General features: G+C 37.3%; 1 protein-coding gene across 3 annotated transcripts in view; it reads right to left on the reverse strand.

Annotated features, from left to right (window-relative positions):
- Positions 1-26,772, reverse strand: part of gria1a (glutamate receptor, ionotropic, AMPA 1a) — a 75,101-nt gene that overhangs the window by 13,972 nt on the left and 34,357 nt on the right. For all 3 annotated transcript variants that reach the window (XR_013823401.1, XM_079891699.1, XM_079891700.1), the window contains exons 9-13: positions 26,570-26,680; positions 22,211-22,417; positions 21,324-21,751; positions 6,357-6,555; positions 1,102-1,349 (exon numbers count right to left, since the gene is read on the reverse strand). Coding sequence is in view for 2 of the 3 variants with exons in the window: in XM_079891699.1 (XP_079747825.1) it covers positions 1,102-1,349; positions 6,357-6,555; positions 21,324-21,751; positions 22,211-22,417; positions 26,570-26,680 (1,193 nt within the window). In the remaining variant the exon portion in view is untranslated. The remainder of the gene's footprint in view (positions 1-1,101; positions 1,350-6,356; positions 6,556-21,323; positions 21,752-22,210; positions 22,418-26,569; positions 26,681-26,772) is intronic.

Genomic DNA, 26,772 nt, shown 5'->3' on the forward strand with positions numbered 1-26,772 from the left:
CGGATTGAAGGAGAGGAACTGAAATTAGCATCCAGTAGACCTATAGCTTCAAAGTGCCTGTCGTGAATAATGTCTGTGGTGTCTCAATGGGCTCTGCCGAGCGGCGCTGCTGTTTAATGAAAGGACGGCGAACACACGTGTTTCCTAAAGAGCTTCTGAAGAGGGCGCGTCATTTTCCTGTCGTTTCTTATGCAAGCACTTCTGGTGGAGTGTGTTGAAAACCCCTTCAAGCAACATGAGGTAGAGGCGGGATTTTGAACAGCTCCACACACATATGTACACCCACACAACAGGATGTTCTGTTATAGCAGAGGCTGCTTAGCACAGTACTTCTACCCTCGCCCTTGGTTCAAATGATCATGTATGACGTCATTAAAAAGTCCTTCAAAAGAGAAACCAGATGAGTTCACTGAAGCCACACCAATTTGGCAAAAACCTCCACCTTATTCACAAACCACCCGGAATCCAGGCACTGAATGTACTTTTTTTTGTTTTTGTTTTTTTTGCACTGTGCCGCGAGTATTAAATGAATTCACTGACATTCTCAGCACAGCCCTGTTGTTTTGCTATGAATGTCTTATTTGCAAAACTCAGCAATATTTTCCTGCAATCATGTCAGCAAAAAAAAAAAAAAACATCAATTGATGGAGAAGAGCACATATAGTTCCACATATAGATTAGGCAGTGTACTCAAGCACACTTGGCATTTTAAAGAGCTGATTTAGGTGCCTGGATTGCAGTGAGAGAGTGATGCTAGACCGTTTCAGTAAAGTATAGCAGATTGCATTAGTTTGCTGAGTCATAATCTATTCAGAACTGGCTTGCAAAATTGGGAATTGAAACATGCAAATATCTATTTATTTATTTGGCTATGTTTGTTCTGTGACATGATTGGCATACTTATTTTAATGAATTCCCATCTCTTTTCTCTTTTGTTTTTTATTTAACTAGTAGATGATGTAAACTTAGATGTAAAAGTTAGCTAAGGTGAGCATTACCCATTTAGTACTGTATCCAGCCTCTACCACAACTGAACCACCATCTGAAGTTATTTTCATAATGGTCAAATACAGTCAGCATACAGTGGACAGCTGGCTTTACCTGAGAGCTGATCCTTTAGGGGTGGCGATGCCGTAGCCTTTGGAGTCCAGGTTCCCTCCGACCTTCATAGTGTCACAGGGTTTGCGCTGCTCGATGTACTCGTTCATGGTAGACTCCAGCAGATAGGCATACTTCCCCTTGGACTTCCTAACCCGTATAACTCCTTCATCTGTGGTTTTCACAAACACTGAGGGGTCTGCTGATTTCATATAGGACCACATCTTCTCAAAGACTGCAATCTTTGACCTCTAAAAGAGGAAAGAAAGTGAAATATTATGCATTTGCACACTGTAAAAAGTGGTAACGTGTTTTGCACTTGTTTTACAATTGTTTTGAATTACCTCTAATGTAATATAGCTGTTTGTGAATGTAAAAATCAAAAAAAGTTTCAAAGATCAAAGTGCATGATGAAATGGAGTTATCGTTTCCCAAAAGAACAAACCGATTCTGAACTGCCTGAAAGAGTCTTTCCTAAACAAACCTACATAGGTTTGTAGCAAATTAGCATAATGCCAGTCTATGATCTTCAATGAGCCGCTCTCAAACACTGCAGTTGTAGCTGAGGTCTGGAAGTGTGTTGTCAACATGTTGAGAAGATGCTGTTTTCTGCGTTGCGAAAGCAAGCAATGCATGCATTTCAAAAGGATGAGGACTCGGGCTCATATAGATATGATAAAACTGATGCTAGCGTTACTGTTCGTATCATTGTGTATTAAAGCGCTGAGGAAGCCTCTGGAGCTGAAGTTCAGCAGTGATGCGCGGGTTGATCCAAAAAGAGCGGGTGCCTGCGGTCATGATATTCGGGTCGCGGTCGGTCGGGTCGTTTGAAATAAAGATGCCAATTAAACCTTTGTAATTTATATAGTACTAGACACAATTTTCTATGAAATACATAGGCCTACACTTTATTGGCTGAATAATTGGTGCGAAGATGATGCACGAGCTCAGTCTGCAGGTCGAGATGGAGGTGGCAAGAGAAAAGGTGAAGACTGGGGAGTGGAAGCTCCGCAAATACACAAATAGAAAGAGCAAAGTGTGGGAGACATTTGCCGAAATAATGAAAGATGATGACCAAAGTGCTGGCTTTGTCATGTGTACTTCTTGCGATGCTATTTACACATTTGATAACCACAAAACTGGCACGACCAACCAGGCACGGCGCCAGGATTCCAGTTTTGGATGGGCCAGACCAATTGTACTTCAAATAATATAATAATTAATAATGAAATAACTAATGTTCCAGCCGTGATTTCCAATGCCTTTAGTTTGCTTTTTTCTCAAACACCGCTTGTTCAACCTCCTATTTTTCACGCGGACCCGTGTTAACAGCCAACCCTGCGGTAGCTCTTTCAAATTTAGACAGGTCAGATCAACGGATGTTCAACAGGCTATTAATAAGCTTTCCAATAGCAGTGGTCCTGGCCCTGATGGCCTTGAGGGTAAGTTTATTAAATTTGCCTCGCATGTACTAGCACCCCCACTGGCTGTGCTTTTTAACATGTCATTTGATACCTGTGAAGTGCCCCTCGCTTGGAAATGTACTAAAGTCATTCCTTTGCACAAAGGTGGAGACTTACAAATTCTGAACAATTATAGGCCAATATCAATAATTAATAGTGTGGTTAAAGTCTTTGAGAAAATAATTTTTAATCAATTATCTGATTATCTATCTGATAATAATTTACTTACTCAATGCCAATCAGGTTTTAGAAAATACTTCTCCACTACCACTGCTCTCTTAAAACTCTCTAATGATATATTTTCTAGTTTTGATGACAATCTGTGTACCGGTGCCATTTTCCTGGATTTCTCCAAAGCGTTCGATTTAGTTGATCACTATCTTCTATTGGATAAATTGCATGCTATTGGCCTCTCGAGATCATCTTTACTCTGGTTTAATTGTTATTTTCATCATCGTCGTCAGGGTGTGTCCTACAGGGGTTGTCAGTCTGATTATACAGGCATAGTGAAAGGCATCCCTCAAGGTTCTTCTCTGGGACCTTTATTATTTTCTATCTTTGTTAATGATATGCCCTTATGCTGTACAGACTGTAATATTCATCTTTATGCCGATGATACAGTCATTTACTGTAGTAAACCTACCATCTCCGGGATAAACCTCTCTCTACAGCACGACTTCAATTCTGTACAGCAGTGGCTATTGGCTAATAAACTTCTCCTTAATAAATCAAAGTCCTACTCTTTATTGTTCCATAGAAAAGCCTTGGATATAGGTGAAAACAACCTTAATCTTTGTTTTCTCGACTCCTCTCCTTTAGTCAACTGAGACCTTTAAATATCTTGGTGTTTGGCTGGAAACTGATTTATCTTTTAAAACTCATGTACAAGCAATGACAAACAAAATCAACTCTCGTCTTAAAATACTTTATCAGTCTGTTAACTGTTTTAATTTTCTGGTCAGGAAAAGAATAGTCTTACATCTGCTCCTGCCTATTTTGGACTATGCCGATATTATTTATCAGAACACTACTGCTTCTTGTTTGCATTCCATTGATGTGGTCTACAACAGTCTTTGCCGTTTTGTTCTTCGCTGTCCCTTTAGGACACACCGCTGTGTGTTGTACAGACAGTTGTCCTGGTTTGCCCCTTCTGCCAGGAGACAGTCTCACTGGTTACAGTTTATTTTTAAAAGTTTTTACTTTAATTATCCAGTTTATCTCAAGCAACACTCAGTGCTTTATAATTCGCTTTACAGCCTGCGACACAATGATCAGATCTTTTTTGTTGTTCCTAGAGTTAAAAGACAGGTAGGGAAATATGCATTTTGTTTTAAGGCTCCATATGATTGGAATAATCTTCCATTTTCTATCCGTTCTTTAACTTCACTTACATCGTTTCGAAGGGCTATCGGGGAACATCTTCGGAACATTTGTCTTTGTTTCTAGTTTTGCTTGTTTGACCTTGGACTTCATTGGTCATGTGTTTACTATTTTTCATTTTTATGTCCTCATTTTTATTTATTTATTTATTATTATTATTGTTATTATCATCATCAATGTTCTTGTTTGTGTTCCTCTTAGTCCTTGACCTTGTGCAATGCTATTCATGTGGTTGTTTTTCTGTCATGTCACTTGTGGGGTTCGTGCTGGGTGGGGTGGGGTGGGGTGGGGTTCGTGCTGGGTGGGGTGGGGTGGGGTTGAGCATTGTGAGCTGGTATGTGTGTGTTGTTGTGTTTTGTTGTGCTGTCTTTGATCGTGATATTTGCTCTGCTGTTTTGGTTCTTTTTTGCTTTGATGTACTGGAGGACCCCCTCGAAAACGAGATGTTTCATCTCAAGGGGTTAATCCTCGCAATAAAGATATGTTAATAAATTGTGGGTGGGCCTTACATTAAAAACGTTAAATAAAAAATAAAAAAAACGTTATCCAATCACTGCTTAACCTAATAAAAAAATATTGACTAATATAGCCTACTGTTATATTATCTGTGCGTATACATAATATAGATTTTAATTGCTTGATGCTCTTTAAATATTTTGTTGCATTGTAAAAGTAAATCCGCGATCGCTCTCCATGATTCTGACCAAAGAAGAGCGCTTTGGAATCTCCATTACGCATCATACCTGGGCTGCATTTTCCGATAACATTGTCTCTTAGCGCGCTACGAAGACTCTTAAGGTATAACTTAACTAAAGGTATACTACCACTAAAGGTATATCATTGCTAGGCGTCTTCAGGGCTATCATCCACTCGCGAGGCAGAGGCGCTGAAAGGCAGAGGCGCTGGCGCCCTCCTAGCAACGGCGCTGTTTTTGGTAAAACATGATTTTGACGACTTCATTAAGTTTTGTTTTATAGAAAACTCTTTTTAAAAGATTTTCATTTTGTATAAATTGTATCTTAATTTTGATCAATGTTTTATCAATCAATTGCCCGTATTTAATAAATAAGAAGCAAATATATAGCAGACAATGTAATAAGGCGCCGGCACGATCACTTGCATTGCATGTGAACTGAAGGGCGCCGAAACTCAGCTTGTGCCTCACAGATTTGAGAAATATAGGCTATATATTACAGAAAGCTTGAAATGTCTACTTTTAAACGAAAATATTCAAACCAAAATAAATAGGCTACTCTCTGATTATGTAGGCCTAATCCATATGAAATGTGCATTTCTCTCTGGCGTTCATGGCGAGTCCGCAATCTCCGCATCGTCAACTTCATCTTTATAGCGACACAGAAAACACCAGTTTATTACTAAACAATTAAATGTCTCCTTGCTAATTTAGACATTAATAATCATTACTTTAACCGGTTCTTTGTGGCAAGCTTTATGCGTGCGGTCATAACGCTTATTATCCTGTAGGCTATAGCCTATTTAAGTAATTAAATTAATATAAAGGGGCGATTTGTCCACGAATGGCTTAAATGAACAACTACTAGTCGACTAGAAAAAAAAAATTAGTCGGAGACAGCCCTTATTCCACATATTTTCGAACCAGGCCATTCTGGGTTGGGCGAGCGACCCTACGGAATGAACGAGCGGAGCGGAATATTCAGAAATGCGCTCTCCGCTCACGAGCTCTGATCGGAACAAACCCGAACCACTGTCTGCTGAACTTGCGCAGAAACATCAAAATAGACATAGCCAGCTTTTTAAAACTAAACATTTAGACTATTTTAGTAAAAATTATGAGCTTATTGACAATTTTTTATAATTCTTGACAAAATTAGAATATATTAAGTTATATTAAGACGCTACGATGAGCATTTACTACTTTTAAAAAATGCGGGTCAGGAAGCGGGTCGGGTAAAATATTTTCTTCTTTTTTTTTGCGGTCCGAGTTGCGGGCGGGTTAGTTGAAAACGTCGGTCGGGTGCGGTTTGTTTATACATTGACCCGCGCATCACTGAAGTTCAGTTATGGTAATGGTCATTTCACTACGCGCTGTGAGTAGTAGACCAATCACAACATACTGGGCCATCTGACCAATCAGAACAGCGAAGGCTCTCGGAAAGGAGGGGTTTAGGGAGACTGAATCTTTAAACTGACCGTTTTCAGACTCTTTGAGAAATGAGGTGATGCGCAATGTATATTGTATATGTGTTTTTCGATCTTGGATGCATGTAAAACTCTTGTAGGGCACCTCCTAAACAAAATTAGGAACCTTTAAAATAGCATGATAGGGTCACTTTAAATTTCAGTTATGCTGAATAATATCTTTGACTTAAATAAAAAAAATGTAGGTTAACATTTTTTAGATTAACATTTCCCCTCATTCATGGCACCTCTCACCCTAAAAAACTCCTTGGTAGAGCCGGCGTCTAGAGTCCCATAAGCAATCTCAGTCTGTTTGGCCAGATCCTCTGCACTCTCGATGGGGGACACCATCCTCTCCACTGTGAGAAAAGCAGCTAGGTTTGCTGTGTATGAGGAGATGATGATTAAAGTGAAGAACCACCACACACCACCCACGATACGGCCAGAGAGAGACCTGTGGAAACATACACGTATATGTGAATGCAAATATTAACTTTTAGTACACTTGAAATGCCATGTTTAAAATGTGTCTTTGTATTATAAAAACTAAAAACCAAATCAATTATTTTAGAGAAACAAAACACACAGTTGGTTTCAAATTATAATTTTTTTTTGACAAGTTCTCAGATGTTAGTGTAACATGGCCATAGTTAATGTAAATATTTAGCAAATTTAAAAATGAATATACAATTTTCAAACTGTACATATAATGCTGTGTTGCCTAAATTCACTTCTAACATTTAAAATGATTGATTTTAAAGTGTTTTATTTTTAATTGACAATATCATTCAAAAGTTTGGGGTCAGTAATTTTTTTTATGTTTTTGAAAGAAGTCACTTATGCTCACCAAGGCTGAATTTATTTAATCAAAAATACAGTAAAAACAGTAATATTGTCAAATATTATTACAATTTAAAATAACTGTTTTCTGTTTTCATATCAGTGATATCAACATTGATAAAACTTGAATGGTAGTGCACATAGACAAAACATTACAGAAAATTAACATGAGTTATCAGTCAACAAGAACATAATTATCGGTTTATGAGTATCAGACCGAATTTCACTCAGGAACTGAATATTTTGTATCTGTGCTGCTAAATAATTCAGAGAAACTAATGGAAATCACATGCTCAAATGGAGATCCATTATGAGTTTATCAAGTGTACCCATTCAAAAAATCTCATTTCTGTGGAGCACTGAACATTTTCTTAATCCTAACTGCATTACAAATACTGGCCGGCATGTACTGTAGCTTCTCAATGCACACGTCGATGCTTACAGTGGTCGGTGGTCTAGTCTGTTTGATACACTGCTCTCTGACTCCACTCAGCTATAAACTCTTAGTGAAATGTGCTGAAACGAGATAAGGACCATCACAATACAACTCACCAGCAGCGCATTAATCTCACGTTTAGAAAGTTGCCAGTATGTTAAAGTAATACATGCATGTTAATTGTCAGGGATTAACGGTGATGAGAGCACTCAGCCGCTGCCATTGTAATTGCACTTAAACCAATAATAATAATATGAATAATAATAATAATAAACCCTGAAAACAACAATTTGTCCAAATTTGTCAAAGCAGTACACAACAAGACACGGTGTGTGAAAAAAGTTCCAGGGAAAATAGCAGTTTGATGTGTGGTGGAACAGGAAAAGCTGCTTTGATAAAAACACAAACAAAAACAAATGCACGGTTTAATCGTTTAAGCTGTGAGGGAGGCGAAACCCATCGTGATGAAAGGCTGTCAAGATTGCAACAAACAGGCAAGATCCTGTGAACCCTTTGAATCTGCAGAGATTGTCAAAAGGGCAAACAAATATATATTTAAGAGAAAGAGCATAACGGATATTTGATTTTATTCTATAAAGGCTGGACTGAGATATCTCAAATTCAATATATATATATTCAAGATATATCAAATTCCAATTTTACAAGGTTAAAAAAAAAGGAAAAACAACTTCACCCCTGGCTAAATCCTGGCCAGAACACTGTGACAAGAATATTTTTAAAGCATCTCTTAGTTTCTGCCAGATCTTTGGGGGTGGTCTCTAATCCCGTGGCCTGAAAGAAGCTCAGACAGGCATATGAGATCAGTGTAATGTCTCTGAGGGAGTTCTAAATGGTCTACCTGCAGGACTAGAAGGCATAAACTGAGTTCCTGGCAGCCTGGCGGCATAATCTTCTATCTCTGCTGGAGTAAAGAGTGGGGTTAACTGTCTACATGGTGAATCCACCTTGATGGGTGATAGCCAGGAGACACTGAAACATTTTGGTGTAGGATTTCATTTGAAAAAGTTTTTACAAATCATTTATAAAAAAAAAGAGCAAGCAACACATTGAATTAAATGTGACATTTTGAAATAGAAAAACTTAAATAGCATTTGCTTCCAATAATCTTTATTTAGAACTTTAAAAAAAAATCATTTTGTTTTACAATGTAGCTAACAGGTCTATAGAGTGCAACTATGCACCGAAATGAAAATTCTGGGCCGAAACCGAAAACTCTGGATGCACTTGGCTGAAAACCAAAACCGAAAATGACTTAAAAAAATAAGAAACTTATCTTTTTTATTTTTTTATTAGACTTTTAAATTACTAATTGTACTGAATCTGAATCTGAAACTATAAGCCAATAAAACAAAATAACCACACTTTTATTTAAAGTAACAAACAAAAATTGGACAGAAAATAGCCCTATATTAAAAAAATATTAAATATCAATATATTATTCTTCATTCAGTTCTATGCAACATACTCAGATTTATTTCTTGACTAATAATCAAAATAAAGTATAGTCCTATAAAACTATTATTATCAGAGCATGTGAGCAGATAGCAGGGAGTGGATCAGTGAACGAGAGGGTAGCGTCATTTTACCAGGGTTGTCCAGCACTGCTATACACACCATGTTACAGCACAGGGCTATTGCAAACAGAAACAAGTCTACTACAGAGAAATTTCATGTTCTCCGCACGTTATTTGAGCAGACTTCCCCTCATTCTTTTCCGGTGAGTGTGATCGGTACATGAGTGGAGCATTTGGGTCATGAGCGACAGAGCAGAGCGCACTACGCTCACACACGGAGCAGAAAATTGAGCAGAGCTTGAGCACAAAAAAACTTATAAACCTTTAAAGACAGACTTACTGAGAGCTACGAGGTTGTTAAAATATGGAATTTGCTTCTGCTGAAGCCGTCAGTCTGCATTATATCATCTTATATTTTTACAATATTTGTGTTTAACAGTGAAATTCCTCTTGCCAAAATTGAACCTAGGCTCTTTTTGTTAATCTACCCGAGTCAAACTTTCATGTAAAGGCATAATTAGAATGGCCACTTTTAAGATTGACCGTATTTTCGTTTTAGGTCAAAATGCCTTTTGAATGGGAGTGCATGGGGCACTTCCATAATAGCATCAAAATCGCTATTTTTAAAACACTAAGAAGGCTCCACACAACATAAAACAGTGCTCGAAGTATCACCAAGGGCTCTACACATGAACGTGAGCATTGACAACATTGTTTGTGTACACACAGTTTACTAAAAAGAAAGGTTTTGTATGACTCACTTTATCAGTTAGTGTTTCCGGCCGCTGGCATTTTGTCAGTCAAAAATAGTCGATCTCTGAATGCAACATAACCGGGAGGAGAGAAAGCTTCTAAAGCTTAGTTCCATATAAATTCACGGATAATTTGTTGTTTTGTCGTTAGTGAAAATCAATATTGACCTTCAATTTTGGCGAGAGTTACCCTTTGGTGCTGTACAGGAAATTACACCAATCAGAGAGTCAAAAAAAAAGCAACATGCTCCAAAATAGCTCTTTAGCTCCGCCCACTCCCATGAAGCACTGCGAAAGTTATAATCAAGTCAAACTCCCATATGCCTTAAAAATACTGTAGGTAGGTATATGCATACTTTGCAATAAACTTAAAATATATTGTTTTTATACATTTAAAACTACTAATTTATGTTGATTAGATTTCTCCATCGGTTTTAATTCGATTATGCTGTTCGCAATGCTTCATGGGATTGTAGTTCTTTTCCTCACTAAAACCGTTAAGTAGGCCTACACAGTCTTGTACCTTCCAAAATATTTGTATGTTTTGTTGTGATTCACTTCGTAGCTGATTGGCTTGGTTCATGGCTTAGTATAACTCTTTTAACAAAGACTATTTTAAAATCCCAATGAAAAGAAACAAACAAACAAACAAACAAACAAAAAAACTTCCGGAACCAGGAAGTTTGGTACCTTTGGTACCTTTGCTTACCTTTGTTAAGGTAAAAAAATAAATCTGAGATTCTTACTCATGTCTATATTTCATTTCCGTGTTCTCTCATTGCGTGAAATGTGTTTACAAATCCAGCTGTGTACAGAAAGCTATGTAAGCACCTGTAGGATGGGAAATTTATTTGCTGAATGCTTTAGTACACAGCAGTATTATAATATAATGATGGTGGTAAATCAATACCAGGCTACACCGTAAAAATGATTCACGACAGGACTCGCCGAAGTGTGTTGAGTTAGTGCTAAACTGGTCTCATGAAGATGCTGATGTGTTGTGTCTGCTGTTTATTCAGCTTCATAATTCATATTAGCTAATTACCATTAAATACGCTATACATATTCTGACAAATACACAGCATGCCATATTTACAACACCAAGTAGCGATAATCAAATGTGAAGGCATACCGAAGTACATTTATTTGCGGAAAATAAAATGGATGACTCAATACTAAGGGATGTCTTTGATTAGTAATGTCAGCATTGCAGTCACCATATTGTGATTTTAATAACAGCTTGATTATTGAAACACTGCAGAATGCTGCACACAGCAAATGTGAACCATCTTAACACTTACTTTGCATGGAAAAAATATGAACTAAAATAAAATATATATATGATGAAAAAATATCAATGAAAAAATTAAAAACTTAAATAAACATAAGAAATATTTCCTTGGCAGCTAAGTAAAAAAAAGTTTAAGTACTAAAATTACTAAAATCAAAACTGAAAAAAAAAAAAAAAAAAAAAAACTAATGAAAGGCACAATCAAATTACTAAAACAAACTAAAATTAAAAAGAAAAAAAGCTAATTCAAAATAATAATAAATACCATAATAATAAATGATACTAAAAATAACACTAACTATATACTCTTGTATGTTATATATTGTTTAAATGATAGTTAGTTAATGCTTATTTAAATAGTTAGAAATAAAACTAATATATTTTCAATTATTCATATTTAAATGCATTTCAAAATATTTCTAATATTTTTTTCCCCTTCTTGATTTACACAAGCACATTTATACTGAGATTCAGGGACCCACAGTTTTTTTTTTTTTTTTGTTTTTTTTTTGCAATAACCATTATATTTATATTTAAAGAGCTTTGTTTTGGAAGCAAAAAAAGTAGCCTGCGGTGTAAAACAACAGCTTTAAGCTCAAGCGGAAGCCTTTTCCAATCGGCTGTATCAGAATTTAGTAAGTGCTAATCCTTATAGCTAGTGCCCACTTCAAGTATGTGCACTTGTAGCAAATCTTTTAATCACCTAATATGCATGAGCCAAGCTAATAACATGCATGTTTCCCTCCCAGTTTTCAGATAATTCCTACACCCCTGAAAAACATCAGTGGGCTGTGAAAAAAAGCCCAAGTCAAACTCTGCAAATATACCACAGGCAAAATGTGCTCAGGAGGCTCGGGCACCAGAAATCTGAAGCTGGCAGAGGGAAATGCAGCTCAGTGCTCTGATGTTGTTTGACAGCTTTTGTCGGGCGCCGTTTGAGCGGTGTGAAGCTGACACACTGATCTCATTCCTGGTCACATGTCAGAATCTCTCCGTGCTTAAATCCCTCTTCCTCACGAGGTCAGTATTTACGCTCTGCATGTATGGAATGAAATGATTATGCAAATGCCGTTTACTGCAAACGACTGCAATTAAATGAGAGAAAAACTGTGGGTGATTTCCCTAATGTCTGCATAATATGCTCATTGCAGAGCACATGTATGTGACTCGGTATGTAGAGATATGAAACTGCTGTGTTTTATTTGTGCACTTTTAATTTCATAAATCTCACAGATCATTATAAAACACGCTTGGCTCAGAGTCTCTTATTTAGATGGATGTGTAAGTGTCTTATGAAATCCACTGCTGAGATATAACTGCCCTCCTGTGTTATATAAATGATAGCCATAATCTTCTGCACTGCCCTGTTCAAGATAACTTACTACTTAAGGTGGCCCGGATATTTGTGGCTATTGACTCTCCCTGCAACAGCATACACACACACACACACACACACATTTACACACACATCTAGAACCAGCATTAGATACAATATGCACCTAAAAACACAAATCACCCCCTGATAAATCATGAAAACCAATGAAAGCCACACATTCTTATGCAAATTATGACTTTACAGACACTAATAGGGCACATAAACCCGGTTAAAATATACATGGCTTTCATTTCATTGACATGCCAGCTAATTACATTTTCAATACCGAAACCTCCGTCACATAAACCTTTTTGCATTTGACTGTTTGACTGTTCTTCCATCATTGTGGGGACATTTGTTCCCTATAATGTAGGCTAAACCTGCCTCTCCCCCACACACACAAGCGGATGGTGGTACTCAGTCAGCAGTGCTCTCACACTGTGAGCTGTGCCACTCCAGAGGAAACACCCATGTCTTTCAGCGTTGCCATGGCAGCGCTCTCTTCTCTCCAAACAGGCGGCTGAGATGGGTTTTGTCACTGAGCAGCTTTCGGTCCACACTGAACTGACTGAAACCCGTCTACAGCCAGCATGCTTCTGTATAGCTCGGAGAAGCCCACTGTTTGTCCGCTGCATGTTTTCTCTTTTCATTTGTCTGACATTGAATTGAATATCTGATATTCTAAACTCTGAACTGTCTCTACCCATCTGACTCTGAGTCTCACACAGAAATGCCTTTCTCCTGGGGAGGATGTAAAGCAGATGACAAAACTATGTCTAATGTCCGGTACACATTGTACGATTTTGGGCTGTCCCAGGCGAAAGATGACCAATCGTGGCGATTTCTGTGGTTGTGGTTCCTAAACGGTGGTCCTATGTCATACAGTGAGAAAGGTTCAAAGACGGTCGTTGTCATGGTCTTGCGACCAAAGACAGCCTGTGATAATTTTCTGATATAGAAATTTAGCATGATCATCTCACAGTGTGTTTGCTGCTATGATCTGCTTATGATCTACTGACCAGCCAATAAAAATGCAACATGAAATGGCATATTAATCAACGCGCTAAAACTTAAAAATACTCCATTTGCAAATCTGGCATGCAAAATTGGCCTCTTATGCCTAGACATGACCGCGTCCATATTCTCTTTCACTTCCTCCTCTTTTTTCAGTGCACATAAAAACCACAATTGCCAAAGTGTGATTCATCTTGCTCTATTTGTTCACCGCTGATTACATTTTATTCTTCTATACTAACTTGCGTCATCGCCTACGATTCAATAGGTGTCATCATCGTACGGTTTAATTACTGTACATGTCGTACCCAGATCCATGTCATAGAGTGTGATTTGTAATGATCTTATAGGATTGTTGAAACTCTGAACCAAGTAATTAGGTAAATAAATAAATAGACAGCACTGTAAAAAGTGAACAGTTGGATCAACTTAAAAAAATTACTTCAATTGGTAACACCTAAAGAAATTAAGTTTTCTCAACTTATTATTAAGGTATTTAAGAAAACTTAAATTCTTTAGGTGTTACCAATTGAAGTATTTTTTTTAAGTTGATCCAACTGTTCACTTTTTACAGTGAGTGTTGGGTGCATTATAAGTTTAGTTTCATTGGTTCTGTACTTTTCCTGTTTCCTGCTATTTGTATGTTGACCCAGTTTTGAAGTGTGTGTCTGTTAGTTCACCTGTTGTTTATTTAGTTTCCTTGTTTACCCCTGTGTATTTATACCCTGAGTTCTGTCTGTTCATTGTCCCATGTCGTCTTTAGCTAAGTGGTTGTGTGTTTTCTCCCTGTGATATTCTCCTGTGCATTCCTGTTTTTTTGGATTATTATATTATAGACAGTTTGTGTTATCTCTGATCATCGTGCAAATTCATTACAGCCACAGTTTAGCGTGACAATAAGTAACGTGTATTACGTCATCAGATGACCTTTTTGATGTAAGAAGTAACGCATTACTTTATACTAAATGTACACATTGATATTTGGGTTACTAAGTATTTTAAATGAAAGTTCTCTTTCTTCTCCATAACGTAGTCACATGTGCACTCGCGTATTTTTGAGGCATAGGCCTACTAATAATTATAATACATATTCAGAATTATACCTTTAAAGAGTATAATCAAAACACAAAGCAAACAACACATGTTATGTGTGTAATCATAAAGAGAGTTAGTATTACAATGAATTTGTAGGGATATCCAAAATGAAATGTTATCATCATTTACTCACTCTCATGTTCCAAATCTGTTTTAATGTCTTTCTACTGTAGAACACAAAGCAGATAGGAAGCAGGAAGACAGTTGTTTCGGTGGAAATAAACAAGCTGATGTGAGGAAGATCATGAGCACGCAAGTAAATATGCAGAACGCTGGACACTGACTCAGGCAGTTACTCTAAATATCTAATAAGCGATGTAACTCCTCAGAGGAAACGTAGAGGGAACTGCAAAACAAAGTCTAAGTGGAGTCCTCCAGGGACTGCTTCACTGAAGATAATTAAAAAGAAAACTGTTGCTGCTCCTGTTCTTATTGTATGTTCGTTCTCTCGCTTCAGGGGGCCTGTTGCATAACACATTAAGAAAAAACAAACCTCATAAAACTGTTATCTTCTCCCAAAAACATGTTTGACAGTATCGTTTCATTTATCCTGTAAGGATCTTTGACTGACGCAATAGGATTAACTAAAAGCAGCACAAAGAAAGAAAGAAAGAAACGCATGTTGGCAAAGAATAGTTGCTTAATGAAACATCAAGGAAACCAAACAAGTGCTTAAACTAAAATGACAAGCTGAATTTAAAACATCAATTTGTATTGCCAAACATGGTTAAAGTCAGATTGCAGGCAAAAGTCCAATTTCTTTTTGCTCATAATGTGACTCAGATGTTTATTTTCTTATCAGTGTGAACAGCACAAACCACATGGAATCTGATCTTTTCCATTCTGATTTGGGCCACTTCCATACAGTATGTGGCTCTAGATCAGATACAGGTCCAATGCTTAGCAATGTGACCTCAGTCTAAACATTCATATGGGAATTCATGACAATAGAGTGTGCAGGTATGCAGGTTTTCGCCGCTGGTTCCTTCAAAAATATTTCTATGGGTTTTTATGATTTTTAAAAAAAATATTATATATATCTTTTTTTATGACTATAATATATGACTATAATTTGCCATTTTGTTCTATAACGTAAAATTACACACATCCATAAGGAAAAATTTAAACAGTTATGTTCATTTTTGAAAATGTATGTTTTTAATAAGTAACTACATTAGACAGTTTGGGGTGTGAGTGTGCAGTGTACGCTGCAGAACGAAACGTCAAAGTATTGTCAAGTTATGTTTTTCACAGTTTATATTTCACACATATATAAAAAAAAAAACCAAACATAAAACCTCGAAGATCTCGAAGGAACCAGTGGCGAATGAGTTTTCCTACGTTCTGACGTCATGCACCACTCTATTCTGCGCTAAAGGGAGTCACTTTCAATTTTTTAACACAGTGGTAGTTCTGTAGTCACTCTGTAAATATGGGTGACTGTTGACAGTCGTAGTGGGCTATTGTATATATTTAAAATTAGCTATTTTATTTCTTTTCTCCCCTTTCTGGGACTATGGGAGATTCCTGCCAAATTCATGAATTGGCTGGGAAGATTAAGAAATGTATAAAATACAACACAATACAGTGTTAAAAAGGACACATTTGATTGATCAAAAATGACAGTAAAGACTTTGTAATCTTGTTACGAAAGATTTCTGTTTCAAATAAATGCTGTTCCTACACTGCAAAAAAATATTTTCTCACTTAGTAGTTTTGTCTTGTTTATAGTCCAAATATCTAAAAATTCTTAAAATCAAGAAGCATTTACTAGACAAGTAAAATGACACAAGTTATGATGTTACAAGTTATGTTGATGAAAAAAAAAGTTTTTGCTTAAAACAAGCAAAATTATCTGCCAATGGGGTAAGACAAATAATCTTGTTTGTGAGATTAATAATCTTGAATTAAGATTATGTTTTTCTGTTTAATCAAAAACTCACTTAATTTTATTTTTTTATTATTTTTTTTTCAGAAAACAAGACATAACTTATGCCACAAGACAAAAATACTAAGTAAGAAAAGCGCAGTTATTTTGCAGTGTATGAACACATGCATCCTAAAAAAAATGTGCCATGGTTGTTTCTTGAGCAACAAACTGCCATATTAGAAAGAGTTCTTAAGGATCATGTGACACTGAAGACTGGAGTTATGATGCTAAAAATTCCGTTTGCCATCAAAGGAAAATTTTTTTTTTTATGATATGACCGTTTTTTCTTAAATCTGATGAAATAAACATAGCCTTGCTGAGCATATTATGCTTCTTTTAAAAACAAAAAATCTTACTATTTATAATTGTATATATAATATTGAGAAGAGAAGAGAAGCACAGTGTAAGATTGTGGGCCCACCTGTGTGAGGAGATAAACATTATCTTGAGTGGCTTGCATAAATTAGGCCTGATGGGTAGGTTTGAGTGACAGGTCTGACATTTGAACAAGGATTTTTTTTTCTCCCAAAGAATAAATAGCACACGATTGGGCAAACTAGCCTGACTGTTACCATCAAGCGGCCAGACCACTCACCATTCAACCTATCCGCGCTCATTAGACAGGAGGAGTAAGTGTGTAAATTCACATGCAGATGATCACAGAGGAAAGAGGCTCTGACTACCCCTGATTAAAGAAGCGTAATGGAGGTGGTTAATGCTGCTGCCGTACTCGCTATATCGTTCTCTAGTCACTAATTAAATGTCATCACACAAACAGAACCAGTCGTGCATGTCTGCTCATATACAGCAATGTCTGAGGTGACGTGTTCTAGATGGTGAAACATGTTCACCCGCAATGCGGACACGCTATCCGCAACCCATCCTCACTTGTTTATAGAACTTCAGTGACACGGAGAGAGAAGGTATAATCACAACAGCATTGTCGATTGCACTCTGCAGAGCCTGAGTCACAGTGAAAAAATGACAGGGAGAAATGACACAGTCTAATTAAGATCCTCTGAAGCCGCTCTGCGCCCCATCACAGGAGACATCCACAGGAAAGTGACGTTCTGCTCCCTCTCACACCGCTGACATTTCAGCATCATGGCTGAGACAGAACGATCAATTCATATAGGAGCTCACAGAGACATATACCGCCTGGAAGTTCTGATATGCTGGATGACACACTGAGGGATTGTTCAAGACTTATCACTGAATCAGTGCAGGTTAAGGTCATTTTCCATACCAACATAGCAAAAAATAAGTACATAAATAAACCATATATAACCATATTGCACTGCATTGTGGGATTGTAGTTCATTGTAGTTCATTTATTGATCAGTCAAGAATAGAAAATTATTGGAAATATTCAAATCTGTAAGGGATAATCTGGGTTTGTTTCTGTTTTGGGTGGGTTTGTCACATGTTTTAGCTCTGTGTTCTAGTTTTCAGTTAGTTTCTATGGTTTTTCATTGTTTAATTAATTTGCGCACCTGTTATTCATTTTGTTGATTGGTTTTGTAAGAAATTGTAGTCTGCCTCGACCCAGATTCCACTCCAAAATATATTTTAGAATGAGCTCATCCCCAAAATGGCTTAATTATCATAGAGATGAAGGAAGTCAAGTTATATTGTTTCTTCAACCCTGAGCAAATGGTCATCATCAATTGTGGAATGGGAATGGGTGTGGGACACAGAGAACCTTCTCAGACAATGGGGTGTCACAACTTCATTAACATATAGACCACAGCTGTTGCAACAAGAGCAACTTCATTTACATAAAGAGTGGTAAAACTGTAACAGGATAAAAGGTTTGAGATTTGGATGTTCTGGGTTCATTCTAACACCGGTGAACCCAAGGTGCTTTGTGTACCTTACCACTGCTATGCTGTAATAAACTGAGATCTTCGACATCCACATCATTGTTTCTTACAGTTTGTTCTGTGTATTTAAGCCCTCTCTGATCACTTTTTAAAACTGCGGTTCCATTATTACCCCTTAACATATTTTGACTACTCTGTGTGTGTGTGTTTGTGTGTGCATGCATTTGTGAGTGTCTGTGGTGACGGTCAACCAAACTAGCTTGTGTAGGACAGTCAGTTTGAAACATTTGGTGGAAAAAGAGCCATATGAGGATTCACAAAAGATTCTATGGATTAACACAATCACTCTCGTTTTTGCTCTTTCTATCTTGTAGACAAATCAACTTAATGCCAAGAATTACATAATAAAAATAATAATAATATTACCACCAAAAAGCGAGCACTTATGGTACCTAAAGTGCATGTTGCCATACAGGCGCTGCTGAACATAAAACCCATATTAAAAGGTATGAGATGTTACCTTTGAAACTGAACTCATTATTTACTCATCACATCTCTTTTTTTAATGACTCCCTGCCAACGTACCCATTTGTAATTATGCTTATGGTAGTAATTGTCCCCTTCCAAAAAAGGAAAGGTACAATTATTGCAATGTTGATGACATGGCATCCACAGGCAAAACTGCAAAAAACAACAGAAACCGACAGTCTACATAGACAAGCGCTTTCTAAGGAAGAATCTGAATTGAAATGGAAGTTCATAAGTGACTGATGTAAAATGTCCAAACTAGACATCGATTCCGTGTGTAATACAAACAGCTCCTCACAAAAAGCGCACAGAAGACTCAATTGATTCCAATACAGTTTGGCTTTAAAATGTTGTTAAACCAACATAGTGATATGCACACAAATCTTAGGTAAAATAATTAGTCTTCTACTACACTGAACTTTTTCTATTGATAATTTTCAATACTGAATGAAATGTGTTCATTAATAGTCACTGTTTCTCCCACATTGTCCACCAACTGAGATTGTTACAATGCATGATATTACATGTTTAGAACAGCCTATAATTCATAGAGAATACATGAATGGATTAAAAATATACATATACCTTGAATGCAATTTAAGACACTATATGTTGGAACAGAACATAGCCACACATTTTTACCTCTCTCTTCAACTTTTTAAGAGACTCACAGATCAGACAGACGTTTAATTATATTTCAGAACCAGGAATCTAGTATATCCATCTGGAATGTTAGCTTTAAGCATCAGCGAGATTTCAATGTGTTGCCCACAGGTGCGAATGCTGTCTGGTGCCTGAACTCAGCCGTTGACATTTCTCTCTCTGAGACATACTGCACCATCCCTCCCTGTGCCCTTAAAACCCACAGCCATTGACCTCATGTTGCCAGCTTCACCCCCAATTAATTAGGTTTTTAATTGGTGACCTTTAAGAGTCCAACAACTGTGTAGCGAGAGACACTTCATCTCTGGCCCTGCGCACCAGCAGCATAGAGTGGAAGGCTCAAATGTAGCCCTCACAGCACTTTAATTTGCCTTTCAAAGAGCTGCTGTCTTCCTCTCATTCGACACTGTGGAATTAGGCTTGCTGTGTCCGGTCCAAGTGGATGTGCAACTCTATTTGATCTTTAGAAATACTGCCATATACCACAAACCAGCTGTGCAAATGAGAAATGGCTAAACTGCAAGCACATATCAGTAATCTGCCAAGAGCCACACAACAGCAGTACCGCTGAGAAATCACTAGACATTTAAACATTTCAAAAATCTTCGGCAAGCGATATATGATTGCTGTGCACCTTTGTGTCATTTGAAACTGAAATCGAAACATAAAACGAGACATGATGAAGAAATCATCATAATGAAATGCAACTAACCATGTAATAGTGTAGCAGTGCCAGAGCAAAATAAACAGCTTACCAACTAATAAAAGGAAATGGATTTCACTTTCATCTTCTACTGACATCTATGTGTGTGTGCCCAAACAAACTTTATGGTATTTTGCTGCAATTGGTTTTTCACTTGGTACTGGTAGAAGCAAAATTAGACAAATGCCAACATCAGTTGCATGACATGACGTCATACTCGTATTCAAACCAAGTGAAGTAAAAAAAAAAATACAACCTAAATGACATTGAATAGGAGTTAATTTGCAACAAAGACAAAGTGAGTGCATGAACCAATCAAAATTCAAAAAAATAAATTATAAACCAATTAATAAGTTTCTAGAATAAAAAATGCTAGGTTATTTGAACCCAAATGATGTGTTCAGTCTGTTGGGTCATTTTATTGAGTTATTTTTTTTTATTGTTTTTACTCAGGTACTGGGTAGTTTTTGTGTAACTCAGCTCCTGTCAATTTTACTGACATACTCCCTCACACATCCAACCAGAGCTGGGTCGGTGCAACACAATGTTGGGTCGTCTGTGCCAAACCGGTTAAAACTGCATACATCTGTCAACAGTGATTTTGTGTTCTGTTCTTCTGAGGGAAATCTTCCAGAGGGGAATCTTACTGAATGAAATTCAATTGTTTTCAATTGTGTAATCAAATGATTACAGTTGAAACGTCTGTAGTCTCATAATATACCTTTTTTCTTTAATATATGTACTTTGCAGCAAATATCTGTTTGGAACGCTAGCCTTACAATCCCAGCATACACCAGATCTACACTCCAGGGCTGAGACACAATGTGACATCCTTGTCATATGTAACAAAGTTGCCGAGCACATGCAGTGAATACAGCTCCATTGACTACAATGGTAGCTCTCTATAGGTCTAGATTGTCATTTAATGAACTGGAACAGACACAAGGTCATTTCATAGTCACTGCATAGTGATTATATAAAATGAATAACCTTCAACATCAGGTTCTTTGACCCAGCACCAAGGGGGGAAAAACAACCCAGCAAATGAAAAAACCCTCACCATGTGATCTGTACAATATTTACCCAACACTCTTTTTTTAGAGTGACGTGTTACATTTTTGTTCACTATTGTACGATAAACAATTTCAGTATTGAGCTGCCGCTTTATGTCCAATTTAAAATCGTAAAGCAAAACCAGTTGAGAAGCGTTGAACTAAAACACAAATTGTCATCTCACCTGGGGGAGATATCACAGCCCTGCTGCATGAAAGCTCCCAATGAGAACCAGAGACTGTTGAAGATGCCAAACTCGTTGCTCTGCTCCTGACTCTGCTGGTTCTGTTGGCCCTGACCCGGTTGGGCGGATGACGAGGAGGGCTGGTTAGGGTTCTGTTCAGCTCCGTCGTCATAGTCCTCTGCGTGCCACTCGTAGGGACTGAAGCGGCTGACCAGGAAAAGCACCACGCTCACGCCGATGTAGGCAAACACAATACACATCCAGATCTCATAGGCCAGAGGGTCCAGGAAAGAGAACACACCAGGCTTGGACTTGGTGGGCTTTTTGATCATGATGGAGATGCCGAGGCTCATGAAAGGCTTGGAGAAATCAATGACTTCCTCCCTGACAAGGGTTATGGTCAGTGGGGCCACAGCTACGTCAGCTTTCTGCAGAGGAATTTATGATGTTATTGCAATAAATACCAAGTATATATTGTTATATATTTTATTAAATTACACATGAACCAGTAGAACCAGTAGAAGAAGTCAGTCTAGGACAAAGTAAATGAAGAGCGGACCTGCTCTAATCTATCCTCCATCTACAGTAAATGCCTTTCCAGGAGGATTTTTTTCTCTCATTTCGTGTTATTATGCTTGAGGTAAAAATATGAAGGCTTTCGGTTAATTGCTAAACCTTTTCTCATGAGGTCTGGTTTTCTCAGTACAATAATGATTAGATTTTCAATAGTGGAATGCTGATTAAAATGATTGAGATTTTATAACAGCATTTTTTTTAATCAGTAGCATAACTGGTAAAAAAGCTATTGTGTTCTTTGGCATTCGTCCTTAACACTCTGATATTCGGGTCTGGATTTATGTAGCGAGAAAATAAGATGTAGCACTTACACCATAGACAAGCTCTCCCACCATTCCATTCCACATCATGGTCTCAGCATCTCTGGCTCCATATTTCCCATCAGCCACTATTTTGAGTAGGTAGTGGTATCCCACATGTTTGGCTATCTCTGCTGCCAGTTCCACACAGTAACCTTCATATTTATCATTCCCTGTAAACTGCTCGTGGTTCTTCTTCAGCATGACATATGGCGATTCCTAGTCAGGACACACAAGTAGACGGACATATACAATGAACAACAAATATTTACATTATTTCTGAGTAACTGACCTCATATTTCTTTAACCATTCAAAACTACACTGTAAAAAAAAATTACATCCCCAAGTCAAACATTTCTAGTGACTGATCACATCTAAATTTTTCAATTAGTCTGACGTATTATTTCTCATTGAGCCAATGTTAACAGACTATTGCAACAAGAATTGCACTTGGGCCAATTAAAAAATTTAGATGTGACCAGTCACTAGAAAATTTTGACTTGGAGAGGTTAGAAATTTTTTACAGTGTAAAAAAATATGTGAATAACTATGTATACTTTATTTTCAATGAAAATCGTTTTATCATACAAATGGATGTTTTAATATTTGATAATATTTTTTACTTTTGTAATATAATATTAATATCACTACATTTTAATAAAAAAATACATATTATGTCTGATTTTTTTTTTTTACAGTATTTAAGACAGACAAGGCAAATAAGATAAAAAAAAGAAGTCTACTAACTGAAGGCACACTGCACCGGATGCGCTACAATGAGAACTTCTGATGTAGACAGCTCCATTGATAATAGCAGCTATTTAGTTATAGTCTAACTACGGTGGCCGAGAGAGCTCAACATGCTGCAACTGAAGAAAACACATGCAAATATATACCCACACATTAAGAAAAGATCTTCATCAGTTTCACAACACATGTGTGCTCCAAATACTCACAACACAACCAAATACAGAAACGCGCTGCAAATAGAATAGAACACAACAGAAATGTTTCCAGGGGACCCCAATAAGTGACGAACCCGGCTGGGACGTGCTTATTACTTGTGAGCATCCCTATGCCCTACTCCCTTCGAAGGGCAGAGCCCATGAAGTGGGGACTTTGGAGTGAGCAGGGCACTTGTGTGCCAATATGTAGCCTTTTGGAACGCACTTGGTGAAGAGAGCAACGAAAGACAACGTAATTTCCTCATTATTTTCCCCTGGGATGTTCCCATGACAATGCAGCACGTGTCCATCAGCTGAATAGCTGTTATTACCAGAAATATCTTATTATTGCTCTTAACATAACTGTTGCAAATAAATATACATTTTATACAAAAACGTTTTTTAAAAATGCGTCTTAACTTTAAAACTTGCCTTGGACCCTGCATTACCTAACATTTCTTATGAAACTTATTTAAACATATCATGACAAAATTTGTACAATGTAACTGATGTATAGATTAATATCTTACCCTTGTGTTCTTTTTCTCTATCTTTCTTTTTTTTTTCAGCTAACTGAAAGCTCATTGTAAACTCTTCTTTTTTCATTGTATTCTGATGACATTGAACATATTGTTAATACATTTTGTATATTGTATACAAAGTTATATGTCATAAACATGTCATCTCTGTATGTTTTGCACACACTTTTGTGCACGTCCGTCACTTATTGGGGTCCCCTGGAAACATTTCCGTTGTGTTCTGTGCTATTTGCAGCGCGTTTCTGTATTTGGTTGTGTTGTGAGTATTTGGAGCGCACATGTGTTGAAAAACTGATGAAGATTTCTTAATTTGCGGGTGTTTTTCTATTTGCATGTGTTTTCTTCAGTTGCAGCGCGTTGAGCTCTCTCGGCCAACGTATCTAACTCAATAGACTGGCTGTAGGCATTATGGAAACCATATATTAAGACATTGAGAGGTGGGGTAAGAAATAGTTGACAAAGCAGATAAGAAATAGTGGTTTGTTACTTAGAACATGGTGAACTTAACAGGTTTATTTTCAGATGACTTTTCTTTAGCATCAGGGACATACCTGGCTATCAATTGTGTAGAAAGTGTAGGGTGATTCTATTTGTGGAAGGTCTGTAATATGAGTTAGCAGTTCAATTGTGATATTTCAGAAAGATTGGACATCCTGAGGAGATTACAACAAACGCCACCTGAGGCCCTGCTGACAGCTCACTCAGTAACAGGACTTTTCTAAGGAGCTCACAAATAACATGAGAGCGTATAGAGGAGGGAAAGAAAAATAGAATGAGGTGACAAAGAATAGAAAAGAACCCCTTGCTGATCAGCATAGGATTAACACTGAAAGCAAACACAGCAAAAGCAAATAGAGATATATAGTTTTTTGCCAAACAGCTTTTCCAGAAACAAACCTCAAAATGTCATATCTGCAAATGTTTCAGTATAACAAAACATTTGAACCCAGCTGTGCTGCAATGCAGCTGAAACAGACCTGAACAGTGGCACCATATTACCTGCTAATGTAGACCTCCGAGATGGCCTACAGTACATGCTGTCTTTCAAGAGAAACAGATCATTCTTTAGAGCACCCGTGGAGATGCCACTATTTCCAGCCTCTTTGATAAACAGTCTCTGTAGGACAAACAGCATAGCTCAGACTATTTCCTGCAATCCCTCCTACACCCTTGTGAGCGCTTAGCCCCTAACCCACACGCTGATACATTACTGTTCCCCCAACATCCTTCCATCAGGAGACCGTTCCACTCACTCTGCCCTTTCTCTGGCTTGGAAAGAGACGGGTAGTCCACATATGAAAGGTTAATAAATGCCCTCTGAAGACTAACTTGCGACAGAATCGCTAAAACGCAGGCTAAGCTCAAAGATCGCCTCAAAGAAGACAAGGATAAAGAAAAGGAAAATTAATCTTTTGTCCACTGCTGGCAATTCAATCCACGGTTCCCCTTTAAGTATAAGATGAAAACACTGTGGCTGGGGGAGCAATAATGTCTCATTTACAGACAGAGCACAAAAGAGCCTTCATGCTTTTATCTGCACAGAACAGCATTACCGTCATCATACTGAGGGATAAAAACATGGAGGTGATGCATCAGCCATTCTAAGAAATAAAAAAAAGGAGAAGAACAATCATGAGATGGTGGGCTCTGTCCGAATTCCTGTATTTTTGTTTGACCTTGGGGCGCCGTAATGTTGGGGAAGGTTAGGAAGATTCTAAGGGCCCTGGACCACCCATCGACAGAGAAATTTGATGCACTGATTTCTATATAAGTACATTTTAAAATGCAATTTATTGCTGTAATGGCAAAGCTGAAGTTTTAGCAGCCATTACTCCAGTCTTTAGTGTCACATGATCCTTCAGAAATCATATGCTGATTGGGTGCTCAAGAAACATATATTTGATTTATGTAACATAAATGTCGTTACTGCCACTTTTGATCAGTTTAATGCATCTTTGCTGAATTAATGCACTTGGGATCTATGGGCTGAAGCCCAGAGGCCTACTGGCTGCATGAAAATAATACTTTTTTCATAATTATTTTTATATATGGGAGATTACAGAAGTGACAACTACATTCTATAACCGAACTCACATCCGTAAATTTTCAGAAATCACAACCGCATTTTCGGCTAAGCCCTGCTTTGTGATTGGAACCGGACTGTTTTCTTTTTTTACGATTTGTACTTTATTGATTTTCTCATTTGCAAACAATAAATTATATAAACCCGCATGTACTTGACATATAAACAAACAAACAAAAATTCTGATATTTGCATAAAACAACACAGTTAACCAATAAATGGTAACAATATAATAGTAACAACATAAATAATAAATAAATAAATAAATAAATAATAATAATTAGAACAGTTTGAAAACAAGAACAAAAAAACAAACAAAAAAAAAAAGGTGAAAGGGGTGTTGCCAACATAATAAGTTCCCACTATAATCTAAATCATATTTACCATGACCGTTATTTTTTATTTTATTTTCGTCCTGCCACATGTTGCTACTACTGTGGATTACAGAAATGCAAGAACCGGACTGTTTTCTAAACAAAAAACAAAACAACTATGTCTACCAAGAGTGATGTTCACTAAGAATTGGATTGGAAGAAAAGTTTCTAAAGTTATGCCAGATGAATTTATACATACTTGAGCACAAATTGAAATGTTTATATTGACTAATGGCCTCGTGACATTTGTATTCGGGGTAGTCCAGGGGCCTCTGGTTATCTGAAGGCGCCCGTGTTGCTGAATAAAAGTATTAATTTGTTTAAAAAAATTACTGACCCTAACTATTTGAACAGTAGTATAACATTTAATGTGTTTTCAAACCAGCACAAATTTAAACCAGTAAATCACAAAAATGATTTGAAGACATACCATAATAGTGGTGACAATATATGTGCGGTTCTGAAGTCCGGAAGTCTCATTACTGCCTGGCATGTAGGCCGCCGTGCTCACAAATTTCTCATCCTCATTCCAGTAACCCACCTGAGAAAAGATCAAATCAGGGACAGGAACTTGAGCATCATCAGGAACCTTTCTGAGATTTCCCACAGGAGACACTACATCAAATACAGTGC

This window comes from Squalius cephalus (genome assembly GCF_949319135.1).
Source record: "Squalius cephalus genome assembly, chromosome: 14".
In the NCBI taxonomy this organism is placed as follows: domain Eukaryota; kingdom Metazoa; phylum Chordata; class Actinopteri; order Cypriniformes; family Leuciscidae; genus Squalius; species Squalius cephalus.